Source organism: Athene cunicularia, unplaced genomic scaffold (genome assembly GCF_003259725.1).
Source record: "Athene cunicularia isolate RWA unplaced genomic scaffold, athCun1 SCF_15, whole genome shotgun sequence".
Lineage (NCBI taxonomy): Eukaryota > Metazoa > Chordata > Aves > Strigiformes > Strigidae > Athene > Athene cunicularia.
In genome coordinates this window covers 117,486-131,598 of record NW_020799211.1, presented here as the reverse complement: position 1 = coordinate 131,598, position 14,113 = coordinate 117,486, and the positions used below count along the sequence as shown (strand labels likewise).

Sequence of the window (14,113 nt, the reverse complement as noted above, 5' to 3'; positions counted from 1 at the left end):
GCTTTAAGGAGTGGATCAGCAGATGGACATCTGGGGCACATCCCTCTGGAGATCGCCACTGGGACCCTGCCTGCCCCAGGAGGCGGCGTTAGTTACCTTGAGGAGGAGGAATTCCCAGATGGAGGAGGGCAGACATGGTCATTAAAAACCAGATTGGATGCAGGACGTACCACTCCAAGATTGTACTTCCAAGCCATACAGCCAACAAAGTAGTTGGGAAGGGGAGAGAGCCCCAGCCCTAGGTGTCAGCAACACGCCAGTGATGGTTTCACAGCAAGGACTTCTGCCAAGAGAAGCGTGCGTTACCTGCAGCCCACAGTCGATCTCGGTGACGTCTAGGAGGTAGTTGACGAGTGAAGCCTCCCCACTCAGTGCGATCTCGTAGGTTGGGCCTCCCTCCACCCTGCACAGCGCCGTGACATGGGCGACGATATTTGTGTGGCCAAAGAAGGTGAACATGACCCGCTCGCTCTTGCCTGGCTGCAGCACACCATAGAGTGGCAGGACATCGAAAACCTGGAGGTAGGCTAGGAGAGATCAAGATGTCAAGCATGGAAATTGGTGCAGAAGAGCAGCCACAGCTTGGAGAAAAGTACAGACATGGCTGGACGGGGGGTCTTCCTCAAACACAGGCAGAATCACCTTAATCTCATCCTGTACCCATTCCACTTACCAGTGGAGGGGCCACGGGAAAAACCTTCCCCCATGCTCCCTCATTAATTAATACACTACATATTAAAAGTAATTTGGGATGTCTCCTGGCACCAAGAAATTCTCTCAACTGCCGAACATGCCTTTAAAAGCACCGTTTACTGCCCTAAGCAAAACACAGTATTCAGAGGTGAAAGCTCTCAGAGCTGGGGCGGAGGACTCCAGCCCAGCCCATCTGATGCTTTTCACTCTCTCCGATTCACATGCTGTGCGCTCTCAAGAGGCTACACAAAAGCTACCGCAGAAATTTCCTGTTGATCACTTGATTAGCAACAAGATGAACAATGCCCTCCATAGCTGCTGCACAGGTCAGCCCTACACATGTCCTGCATGGCCTCTCAGTGACCAGTTGCTTCAGCAGCGCTGTGCGATGGGCTTGGAGGGACGCGAGGCCACGCTGCAAGCAGCATCAAGGGCCACCAGTGGGGAAGGGGGGCTACAGAACTGCTTGCCACACTGGAAACGTGGCACAAGACAGATTCCCACTTACCTCCTCCATTCCCAAGCTCACAGGCTCTGCCTCCACCAACTGCATCCGTTTGTTGATCCCCACCAGGCTCTGTGTCTCCACAGCCCCTTCCAGCTCCTCAGCAGGGGATGGCAGCACCTGCAAAACAAACACCATGGGCTGCAGCGAGCAGCTGGCTGGTCTGGGTGAGACCACGCTGCTGCAGGCTCCGCCACCTCACCCAGCCAGGAGCAGCTGAGATGGGACCTGGGTGCAAATCAAGTACGGGTATGTCCGTGCCATCCATTGCATGTGGGTCCAAGCCCACCCACAGGTGAGACACGGGCTCCGCCTGCACTTCCTACATGTAAGTGTGCATGGGGAAGCTGAGTGCACCCAGCCCTCAGTCCTGGCAGAGACCTCAAGGGCATTTTGCACCCTTGTGCCAGACCAGCTTTGCTCACTCCCGCCCAGGGAACGTGCCCAGAACCCCATGCCTCAACAGGTTAGGTTCTTCAGGACAAAAGCAGCAAGCAAGAAGTATCAAACCAGGAAAATAAGGGCTTGGCACAACTATCCAATTTCAGAGAGTGCTTAGGTTTCATCTTGTGCACCCATCAGTGCTGGAGAGCTGAGGATCTCCACCAGGTCACTCTCTTGAATGGCACCTTCCTGAAGATGGCGGCAGAGATGTTCTTCTGTCCTGCAGCAGCTGAGAGCTGGTGTTTGACCTCAGAGGTGCCATCTTTCAAAAGGAACCTCATCCCCTATTTAATAAGCGAGGGCTTTGTGAGTGCTTTTGAAGTGTGGCAATACCTGCTTCTTTAGTAACGTGAAGTGCTTTGTGCTGGGGCCTTGGCATCAGCAGAATCTGCAAGAATTTTTATGGGACATCTTTACATCTAATCAGAGGCTACATCTCCCCGGTAGATGAAGCTCAGAATCAGAAGATTCAATGCTCTTTCTCTCATCTCTACATTTTCAAGCCTAGCAAAGCTTTGCCAAGTGCCTATTCCCAAAGATTCTTACCCGCAACTTTCCTAGGCCTATGGTCTCCCACCTCCCCAGGGATGTTATGTGGATATTGCGTTGACACAGTCACACAAGCAGAAGGGGAAGCTGCAATTGAGACATATCCTTTGAAGCCTTTTGGATCCTACTTAGCCACATCTACTTGATTTTCTCTGGTTTGTTTCTGCATACATGGCAACAAAGCAGGAAATAAAGAAGATTCCATGCTTCTATCCAAAAACATTCAGCCACACTATTCTTTACATCTACGGGGTATCATTTCTCCTGATACAGAAAAAATGTGATGTTATAAAGTTAAAATGACAGAAATTTGGATGTGAGCAGGTGCAATCCCTCTCCTTGAACTTAATGCCAATGCCAGTGCTTTTAGAACTTCCCATGCTTTCTTGCATCCTCTTTTATTGCCCCAGGTGCAGCCTCTGTCCCACACAATGCAGAACAAGGCGCCAGTTCCCACTAGCACGGACATCAAGCTCCAAAGCACCGAGGTTCACCAGGAAGGTCAGCAGACCAAAGGCGATTTTTCATGCCAGGAGGAAGAGACAATGACTTTGAAAAGTCTCATGTTATCAAAGATGGCTCTGTGGCCATCCCTGCGATACTGCAGGTCTCGGGTGAAGGCAGAGACATAAAAACAAGCGGCTCCAGCTGGGGTTGAGAAGGTGGTACCTGGAGATCACAGTACTTGGCACAGCTTGATACAGGATGGAAACTGGAAGCCTTCACATCATGATGCAGATAAAAGGATTATTTTACAGTGTAAAAACAAGCTAAAAAAAACCAAACTCAGCATAGGTCTGTAGGATCTCGTGGGCTTCTCCAAGCAAAACTATCTGATTTCTCCCTCCCCAGAAGCCCCATGTCCAGCTGCTGGCCCTGCTGCCCAGCCCACCCTCAGGGCACATGACAGCAGGGCAGCAAAAAGGGGGATAGGCACAGGCACAGCTTTTCAGTGGCAAGATGGGAGAGGCAATGCGAGCAGTAGGTGTACAAGAAAATCTACCTTTGCTTCCAGGGAGTCATCTGCATCTGCTGACTCCTGGGCAGGATCCCCTCCGGCTCCCAGGGCTTCAGCTGGCTCCTCCACACCTCCATCCCTGCAGCTGCTCCCTGCAGACACCGAGCGCTCCAACCAGGCTCCCTCCTCCTTTGGTGGTTGGGGTTTGGTGAAAAATTTTGGCACTGGAGGGCTGAACCTGGAAAATAACATGACTTTGATTGTGGACCTGCAGTGGGAGGGAGGGAAGCCTGCATGAGCAGCTCCTTGGCAGGATGCAGCCCCTGGCTGGGCACTGCTGCTGTGAATTCAGTAACGGGTCTGAGCCAGCAGCTCTGAAACCAGGATGGAGCAGGTCAGCATATGGGACTGCCTAGGGATGACGCTGGTGTAGCAGCGGCACAGGCAGCTGGCAACTGGTTGCAAGGAGAAATGGAAGTGGACATGGGTGAAAGCCTTGTGGGGAGGTAAAAATCACAGCAGGAAAGGAAGAGACACACAAACTGTGCAAAAAGGTGAGCCTGAGACACAAAGAGGCAGATCTGGACAGCAACAAGCCAGTGCAGAGCCACCAGTGCCCTCCTGAAAGCACTCACAGCTGCAGACTGGGCGTCCCCCACCCAGAGGGCCAAAGTGAGAACTTCTGCAGCTCTACCAGGTGCTAACCCGGAATATTTCCCCTGACACCACCCACAGCTGCAGGTCAGCATGAGCAAGCAGCAATGCCCAAGGCTTTCTCCAAGCGTGTAAGGCAGGAGCAGGGATAGAGCCCAGAGCCTGCTGCACCCTAACCCCGACAGAGCCCAGCGCCATGCGGGGGCACCCACGGAGCCCAGCACGGGACACACACACACACACGGAGCAGTGTGGAAAGACCCACTGAGCAACTCTGGGCAGAGACTCACGGCTGAACAGCCCATTGATCCCTGAGGAGCACCGAAGCAGCAGCAATCGGTGCTCTGGAGAAGGGAGCTCTGGGCATTTGTAATTAATACACAGCACACGCCGGTGACAAGGCTCAGCTCCCTGCTGTGCCACCGGGATTCCCTCGTTGCGACACAATGGCTCCAGCCGCACCTCGTGCTAAAAGGGCAGCAGCTCTGCTGAAACAAGGCTGTAACCAACGTGGCACTTACCAATGGCATGATCACCTCCCCAGCAGCTTCTACACGCAAACCATTTGAGGATCAATTTGGCAAACGATTCAGCAAAGCAGTTCAACAGCTCATCTTACTGACAGAACTGAGTTGATAGTCTGACCAACACGTGCCAGTAAAAAGTGTATGGTTTAACATTTTCAAACATTCCCAATGACTCAGACTACATTCCCTGTTTTAAATCTCAGCAGGTGCTCACAGTAACTCTGTTCACCCTTCCAATGGCCCATGGAGGGACACGCTGGAACTGTGCCTGCCTGTCACCACGCCTATCTGCAAGAGTTCCCGGGGACAAACGAGCCCCATCTTTCACAGCACTGTAGGTGCTTCATTCCCAGCTGGGAACTCAGGGCCTTTAACAATGTGCTCCCAAATGAGTATTTGTCTCTGGCTTTGCAGATTATCATTAAAGGCTGGTTTCCATTTCTGGATTAGAGGCTCTGCTCCTCACAACCCCCGAGAGATCCCACCTGACTTGTCCTTCCTGCAGCCACATGCAAGAACAAGGCTCTGCCCAGGCGAGATGCCCCAAGCAGGGACCAATAAGCAGCAGCACTGTCACCCCTCCCCAGCACCCCCCTCTGCCTGCTACTGGGACCCCATGGGGGACCCCAAAGGCCACCTCGGCACTGTTCACGAGGAAGAGCAAAGCAGGGCTGGAGGGGACAAAGGCGCGCACGTGCCCCTGCAGAGCATCACCCATCTCCAGTCCTGCCAGTACAATCTTCGCTCCTCTCAGCCGAGTCGCCTTAACAAGTATTGGGGTGCTCTGAGGGGTGACCCACCTGCTCAACACCTCCAGCAGCCACTAACTTGGGCATCTGCCTCAGGATGAAATCAATCCAGCTCATCTACAACAACCGTGCCTCCGGTCAGCCTGCAGCTGAACGTTGCCTGTACCTGGTGACAGGGAGATGCCCGCAGTGCAGGGGCAGACACAACCAGGGCCAGGAGCACCTCGAAGCCCTCCAGCGACACACCAGTCCATGCACCAGTTCAGCACATGGGTCTGGCCATTGTCATGGTGATTGTCCCAAAACTGCTAGCTGTGACCCCTCCTAGCCAGGCAATGAAAGCGTGGCTCTCAGAGCTGCTTCTGATAAATACCGCAGGTTAAGAACAGATCCTGAGGAGAGGTAAACCCCCGAGATGCAAAATCCATAATCACTTATAAAATTACCCTCAGTTGTATAGAATGGCTTGAGGCAACTTCATGGGATCACGGTGCCTAGACAACAATATTTTTCACTCTAAAGCAGAAGCCTCTGGGACCTGGTGCTGGGAGATGATGTGATTAGTGAGTCCTGCTGTGGAGAAGCACAAAGCACGGCGAGGGACTTTTTCCAGTGAATGAACAATAAGAAATGTAACATGAAAAGAAAGGGAGGGAGGAACCCAACGTGTCAATAGAAAGCTGACCCCTGGGACAAGAAATTTTCCTGATGCTGAAGGGGGTTGTCTTCAAAATGGAGAAGAAAGGGGAAGATAAGATGCTCACCATCAGCCCAAGCTTTAGGCAGCTCTTCCCCTCCAGCACCTCCTGGCCAAGGCTGTGAATGCAGGGAGGAAGGCAAGGAGCAGAGAGCAGCTCCTCCACCTGCAGAGAGGACCCATCCCAAAGTGGAGGGGCCAAAGGGCTGTGGACATGCCTCCATCAGCACTGTGGAGCTGAGAGACGGAGCCTCCTGACATAAGCAGGTCAGCCTGGAGCTGGAGGGGCTGAAAGCAAGGGGTTAAGCCCTCCAAGTCTATCTCACCCAACCTGGCCACCCCTCAGTTGAGACAAAATGCATCCAGGAATTAACAGTGGGGATTTAATGGCAGTGCAGGCAGATTGACACCAGGAGGAGAGGAGTCCTTCCTGCTAAGGCCAGGACAGCCTTGTGTCACCCACTGTCCCCAGCCTTGGAGATGTTGAAAGAAAATATCTCAGTCTCTATCTTGGTTTCTGAGCCTGCTAGGGCCACAGTTTCCCACACCCGCCCCCCAGAATAGAGGAGCTAGAAATCACATCGCTTCTGCAAACTACACGTGAAGATTCACACAGGATGACGTGACCCACAGGGCTGAGGCTGTGCGAGAGCCAGCAACATGAGGACCATCCCCTCAACACTGCAGCGCTGCAAGAGGAGTGCCCCAGCTCCCCACAGCCCCGGCCAGCACCAGGGACAGGAGCCAGAAGCCACCGCCCCTTTGCATGAAATGCAAGAGTTTTAACAGTGCTGAGACTGCTTCCCTAGTGCATGGCACCCACGTATGGAGCATCCTTGCCCAGGCCCCCAAGGACCACCTGCTGGTGGCCCCACTAGCCATGGCACTGGGTTAAAATGAGCCTCCCAACAAAGCATGAGCTCTTCTCAGGTCATCACAGGGAAAAGAACCTGAGACTGCATGCCCATGAGGCACACAAACAGCCTACAGGCCCCTACAGTGCACTTTTATTTCTCTTTCTGGCCATCAGATACATATTAAAAAGGCACTTTGGAGCCAGTTACAGACAGCTCAAGGGTGTTTGCAGCTGAAAACAAAATAATATAATACAGGCGCAAACCAAAAGCCTTCCCAGTGCACCGTGTGGGAACACTGGGCTTGAGCTGGGCCAGCCGGCCAGCAGCTGAGGAAGGCAGTGGCGAGGGTTTGCCCTCATCAAGAGTGACTACTGAACAGCATTTCCTCCAAATGGCCCTGAAGCCTATTTCTTTGCTGGGACAAATTCCCCTGCTGAGCTAAGGTTTGTGTACTTACTCACAGCTCACAGCTGCACCACAGGAAAAGCCAACCACAGCCCCTCTGCCCACCAGCTTGCATCACTGTCCCTCCACAGTGCCAAGAGCAGAGCGAGGAAAAGGAGGGAGATGCAATGACAGCCCATGTCCTAAAGTCCTCACCTAGAAGGAAATGTCCCTGCTCATCTTGACAGCATCTGCTGAACCCCAGGAGGTGTATCTACTGGCCCACACTGGTGCAGGCTGCCCAGCATGCCCAGGGTGGGCAGCGATGCCACAGCATGCCCTCCCAACGGGGCTCTGCAGCGGGTCACCGCAGGGAAAGACAGGAGAAGGTAAAGCAGCAACGATAACTAAGGCAGAAGGAGAAACAAACCAAAACAAGCTCCAGTTTCATGTACTTCCTAGGGTCACATCCCCAGATCACTCAGATGCTGAAGCTCCACCCTGCTGAGTACGCCAGCACCGCCACCTATCCCCTGTCCAGAAGGAGCAGGGCTTGTGGCACCAGCAGAAATCACAGATCTAAGGCTGTGCGTGGCTTTCACCTTGTGTAAAAGGTGAGTTAATGTCACTGCTGAGTTATTAAAGGTCACTCCCATAGCACAACATCATTACCCCCTGCTTTACCAAGAGCAAGGCAGAAATACTCCCAGGAAATGTGCTCACAGGCCAATGGCCCCACTGAGCTCCTGGAGCCAGGGCAACGGACAAGCAGACAGGATTGGCCTGGTCCAGGTGACACCGGGACAGCTGGGGATGGCTGTGGGGTGATGGAGGCAAGCAGGTGAGGGAGAGGTGACAGGTCCCACCGAAGAGGAAGCAAGCAAAGCAAGCTCACAGTTGGAAGGGTTTCACACAGAAAGATTACTCTCCTGAGGGCAGAGCAGCTGAAAAGGCGGCATTAATCGAGTTAGGCACTTTCAAAAATGCATGACATGTCAGCTGGCCCAGAAGGACCCTTGGGGTGTGCAACCCCCCAGGGACTCCTGCCTCCTGCTACAAGAAGCGGATGATGGGAAATAAACCAATCCTTCTGGCACCAGCCTACACCATTAACTCTGGGGTGGGCATCTCTTTGTGCTGCCCCACTCTTTGCAGAGCTCCATTAAATCTCCCTGGGACCTGAAGTCCTCCCCAGGCTGCTGTGCTGTAAAGCGCTGAAGGTTTGCCCTCTCTTTGCCCCTGGCTACCTCCCTGTCCAAGTCAGGAGACACAGACTGATGGTGATACATCCCTGACATCCCAAAGTCCTCACCTGGGCTGTGTGAACACGGGGTCCATACTGCCTTAACCCAATTGCTACTTGTTCTCTAAGCTGGCAAAGCAACCCACCTGCTTCCGCGAGCAGCGTGGCAATCTGTCAGAGTTCAAGGACAATGCTCTTAGTCATATGATTTCGTTTTATGTGGTTCTGCGAGGACCAGGGAGTTGGACTTGATGATCCTTATGAGTCCCTTCCAACTGGAGATATTCTATGAATCAATGCTCCTGCGGAGCTACAAGGGCAGTAGCAACAGCGGGTCTTCACACTGTGGCTGCTTTCAGGGATGAGGAGATGGACCAGGTGGATAAGAGATAATTTTTTTAACACACTCATTTAACAGAGCCTATCACAGCATGGAGTGGCTCCTAGAGCACATGGAGCTGGTGGCTGTGGCCAAAGAAAACCTTGGAAAAGAAACCACTGTGGGACCAAAACATTGGCTTTAAGCAGGAAAAGTAGCACCCATGGGGCTTCCAAAGCCCAAAATGTACTGCCCCAAGGACCTGATGGCACTGGGGGGATGAGGAGGGGGTATAGTCTACTGCCACCCATCTGAGACTCCCCCAGACCAGGGGCACAGTGGATGGGTGCATTCTGGATGGACAGGCTGCTGCTGCTCCCTCTCCCCTCCGCTGGCTGACAGGAGACTGCTGTCAGATTTGTACCTTGCACTGTTTTTCACTGCCTGCATTTTCCATTTCTTCCTTGTTACAAAAACAACAAAGCAGAACCCCCATCAAATATAACAGACAGTTGGGGGTTTCTGGTCAGTAACAAGGCTGGGATGGAAGGAGAGAGAGAGGAGGAATGAGAAGTTACTAATGCTGTAGGAAAACCCACTTGGGAGGAGAAAGGCTCCTGGTTGGTTCAAAACACATTGGAGGAGAAAATCCTGGATGGAAAGGAAAGAGTGATTTTCTACATGTTTAGCTCAACAAAACCTTTCCCCAAAGAATCTACTGGCAATTCATTACACTGGATTTGTAGCTAAGAAGTTCCCACTCCCCAGACACGCCAGATCAATACACAGAGGGAGGTTGACACGTGCCACAGAGGGGCAGAGCTCCCTGCTGATCCATCCTGGCACATGGACTCCTTGGTGTGTGTCAGCTCTGTCCCAGGGAGGAAACATGTCTCGCATGAAGGGGACAAAGAGGTGATGCAAGAACAGCAATGCTCAAAGTAAATGACAAGGAACAGGTCCTTAATAGAGGATGAAAACTCTAGAGAAAAGCAAAGTTTGGTGATGAGGCTTTGGCAGCCTTTGTCACAGGTCTCAAAGAAAATCCTTCTATATCCTTTGAGATTTAATGTCTTCCCTTTGATGGGAAACCAAAAAAAAAAGCTGAGGAGCTGGATACTGCCCTTAGAAAGGGGGACAAATCAGTCTTTCAGAAAGAAACCTTTAAGGTAAGAAGTATGATGAAGTGTCTGAATTTGACTCCACACCTACAGTCTCCTGCTGGATGACTGTGGTGACCCATTCCAACGCCGCAGAAAACATTGTGGTGCAAAGGATTAACTCAGCTTTGAGCTATCAAAGGCCCAAGGGGTGAGGAGAATGTATTCTCAGTCTGTCTCTAACCACGTAGAGGTCAAGAAGAAGAGCCACCATGAGAGACTGATGGCTCAGCAGTGCCAGAGAAGGGCCATGGGTTGGCATGAGTTGGGCACGTCCAACCACACAGCAATGGTTGGACTGTGTTGCTTATATGATTGCTCTGCTCAAAGTAGCAGCAGTGATTAAAGGGTAAGTAGGAAAAATAGGTTGAACAATTCGAAGCAAAAAAAGATCTAAGCACACAGTCTTGTCCAGGCAGAAGAACATTGTTCTCTCCTGGCCAAAATAAACATGTGTGTCTGATTGATGGTGGGAGTCTCTGATGATCGGCTCCAGCAAGGTCAGATGGATGCATGGTTAAACTCTATTGATCTCACCTTCATGAGACCTGGTGTTTGATTCCCTTGCTGTCAGACTGGGTGAGTTTGATCTGATAATTTAGAATACTAACAGTTCTTAATGTGGACCAGAAATAATAACTGACATGCTGCCCTTCTTCCAGGCTCTTAATGAGCAACTTGAGGTGTCAATAGCTTCGAGACTATCTTCATTTCCAGCTCTGCCATGGAGAATCACATGGTGTCTGCTGAGGGACCCACAGAAAGTACATTTCTGCTTAATTTACATACAGAGCAGAAAAGGGAGCTGCCACAACGTCCCCAGTGCTAACGAGCCAGTGAAGGGTCTATGCCAAGCCCTTCGGAGCAGAGGTTGCTATCCTGCCAGATGCTCAGGACCCTCAACTGCTACCGACTCAGCAGAGTTGGGTGACTCAGCATCCCCTGGAAGAACAAGCACCTGCAGGCTCAGGTACAAAGCCAGTTTAGGTGGAGATGGGGTAATTAAAAGCTGAAAGCTGATTCAGCATTCACATTTCCAAAACCTTAAATTGGTTCTAAAGAAAAAAAGGAGTGAAGATAGACAGGCAACTGGCCAGCAAGTGGCCCCAGAAGAATTAATTCCACACAGGCTTTGCTGTAATGTGCTTGCTTCTCTCCTATTATAAAATATATGCATTGGTCTATCATCAAAATTAGATTTTCATTCTAGCTTGCAATTAAACCCTAATCTAATTTACCAGGAAATGACAGAGGCCTCCAGGCTGGGCTTACAGCTCTGCTCCTCCTTCTCTGCCCAACTCCCTCCACCTGCTTTTGTGGGCTCTCCTCTGCATTTTAGGGTCTGTTCTGGCAGGTGCCGTGCATCAAGAAGGGCCACACTAAAGACTGGTTGTTACTCGGTAAGATCTGGCTGTGAGCAGGCTACCCCCGTGCCCAGGTCTTCTCCGCAAGCTCTCCTCATCGCCACAGCTAATCTCCAGTTCCCAGTAGGTTGTCTCCTCTGAGCCAGATCCAAATTCCCTGAACCAACCTGTCTATTGATGATCTCTATTATTTGTAATGGCAGCACTTCAACACACAATGGTTAACCTGGGTTTCCCCAGGTAATGGTTACCCTGGGTTTCCTAGGGTGCTATGGAAAAACCATTTGCTACTGTAATTAAAACTGCCCAGACTAGACTTTTGACTAAGCAGAGAGGCCACAGCAGGAGGAACTGCTAGAAATGTGTTTATAAATGTGCTCCAGCACAACTGCAAGATTGCTCTTGGGCTTGGAAACCACAGCCCAGCGCTGGCTGGCCCTGCTTCCCAGGACATTCAGACAAGTGCTCCCAGCAACACCTACAGCTGCACCCACAGCTGCAGCAGAACCTGCCCTTTCGCTGTAAGACACTACATAGCTGTTTGGGGAATGTGATGTGCAGTTTAACAGATGAAAACTCACTGCACCAGTGTGGTGTTCGCCTCAGGCCACAAAGGTCTGAGAAAGCAGCTTTCCAACACCAGCCTTCCTTCCCAGGGGAACCAGTACGGGGGCTACAGTAAAGCAGCAGCAAGAGACTGTGTAGGTTCTTAGTGTAAAATGACAATACATAGGGTTGGCAGGGAAGAAAAATCATATATCTGCTTGTCCCAGTGCCTAGGTATGGGTTTGTAGCTCCAGAAATAAAGCAGGACTCTAGGTTATTGACATTGCAGGAAGTGTTGGTAGCATCTCACAGCCCCAGCTTGACTGGAGAATGTTGTCTCCTTCCCAGCGTCAAACTGGTGATCACTTTTTTCTCTGAGCACCTAAGCCTGACCACGGCTGGGAGGTGTTACTCACCCAAGGAAAGTTGAAAGCAATTTGTCAGATCACAGGCAAACAGCCTTGGTCTTTGCAAAGCACAAACTGGACACGAGGGAGAAGAGCTTCAAGGAGAGAGCAAAGAGGCACATACCTCATCTGTCTCACGCGGCTGTCCATCAGGAACAACCAGTGGTACTGGACAAGAAGAGGGCTGCAGTTGGTCATCTCAATGTAACGCACACCTTCGGTGTCGTTCAAGAGGCAGCCAAAGTCCAGGACCGTGGGCTAGATGTGGAGATTTGGGAAGTAGACTTCTCCCCGAATGGTGACCTGCTCCTCATGAGGATGCTCAAGAAACTGTATCTTTAGAACCTTCTCCACTACCCGGCTACACAAATCCTCTTCATAAGCAGGGTTAAATCTGATGGAGAGAAGTTGTTCCTCCCCTATCTCCAGCTTCATGGGCTGCAAGGAAATGAAGAGTATTTATCACCAGTGTGATGAAGTCCCAAGGTCTAGTAGCACAAAATGTGGAAATGTTCAACGTGTGACCCCAGAATAGGCTTCTCAGTTCATCCTGTGTTTTCTTCACAGTGTGTGCCTGACTGCAAGCCCCACCACACTCTGTCTGAGACTACCTCAGGCTCATCTCACTGTGCTCTGCATCAATACACGAGGAAAATAAATATTCTGCTGCTGAATTCAGGACCCCCAGGAGCGATGTGCTAAATACACAACTAAACCAGCACTTGGCACACCAGGGCCTTTTGCCCCAGCTCTAGAGGAACTGCTTTGCCCTCCCAGCACAAGCAGCATGGCACTGCAGCCTCACCCTTGCAGGGGCTAGTCACTGGCACAGCACAGAAGTGGTGGCCATGCCTACAACAAGCGTTTAGCAGAGCCCACGTCCAACACCTTCCTCCAACAACAGGACAGGGGCCAGGCAGCAGCTGGAGGAGCCTCCTAAGCCTTCCTGAAGGCAGGGCTGCCCCTGAGGAAAGCCAGCTGCTCTGGAGGGTATCTGAGAATGGCTGCTGGAGAGCTCGATGCCTTCAAAGAGACACCGTTATACATGGCTTGCTGCCTGCTCCCCTCTCCTCACGTCTTAGGGCCAGGATGTATTTCCCCAGTTCAGATGATATTTCGTTTCCTTCAGCAGCTTGTTTCAAATCTGACTTAGTTCAGGCCAGTCTACTGCTGAGTCTAAAGAATAAACTTCTCTGCTAGAGGACCTCCCAACAGAAACGTACCACCACACCCCCCCTCTTCAAACCCCACAGCGGGAAGGCCCACGGCTGCTCACCTGAGCATCTGCAGAGAGGGGCTGCTGCTCCGCATCACAGATTAAGAAGGGCTGCTCTAAGGCCAGGACGATGCTGAGTGGCAGGGCAGAGGCGTTTCTTAAAGAAAGAGACTGGTGCTGCAAAGTTAGGATATCACCAGGTTGCTACAGAAACAGGACACAAGGGGAAAAAACAATGTGAGGTGGCCACAGAACTCCTTCCCTTTCTGATACATTTCAAGTTTTTCAACCCCAGAAGTGCATACACCTCTATTTACTATTTTTATTAGTTTCTATCCTTCTAGGTGTTTTTTCTCTAAGTATATCGGATCCTTTCATGTTTAGAAACCACAGCATCCCTCGGGGACAGGGAAACACTCTGGCACACAGAGGAGGGAATAGGACCCTGAGAGGAGGCAGCTGCATGAACAAGACCAATAGCAGAAAGTGAACCCAGAGCACTTGTCTCCGTTTTCTATCCTTTCGAGAAGAATGGCACAAGATGATTTTCACTCACATACAGTCATTTCTTACAACCTTGTCAGCTCTAGTAGCCTCATAAGAGCAGTGATGCTGGTCAGAGGAGAAAAGCGAGCAGGATTTGGCCCTTAGTGGAGAGCCTGCAGCAGCCTAAGGTTGGCTTTGAGCATCTACAGGCACATACAGCCAGCGAGAAACCTCAACAGTCGGGCTGCAACGGGTGTCCTGTTGCCCCTGCTCCAGTGACAAGCTGTCTGTAGCCTTAAAGCTCAGCTCTGTCTAAGCTATTTCTTCCTGTTTATGCATTGCTCTGGGCTTCCTG

At 51.3% G+C, this 14,113-nt stretch overlaps 1 protein-coding gene across 1 annotated transcript in view; it reads right to left on the bottom strand.

The window, feature by feature from the left end:
- Positions 1 to 312: 312 nt before the first annotated feature.
- LOC113490582 (hydrocephalus-inducing protein homolog) overlaps positions 313 to 14,113 on the bottom strand; it is a 78,808-nt gene continuing 65,007 nt past the window's right edge. Inside the window, 3 exon segments of the mRNA XM_026867100.1 lie at positions 313 to 516; positions 1,202 to 1,318; positions 3,195 to 3,387. Of these exon segments, the coding sequence (XP_026722901.1) occupies positions 3,262 to 3,387 (126 nt within the window). The 3' untranslated portion in view covers positions 313 to 516; positions 1,202 to 1,318; positions 3,195 to 3,261.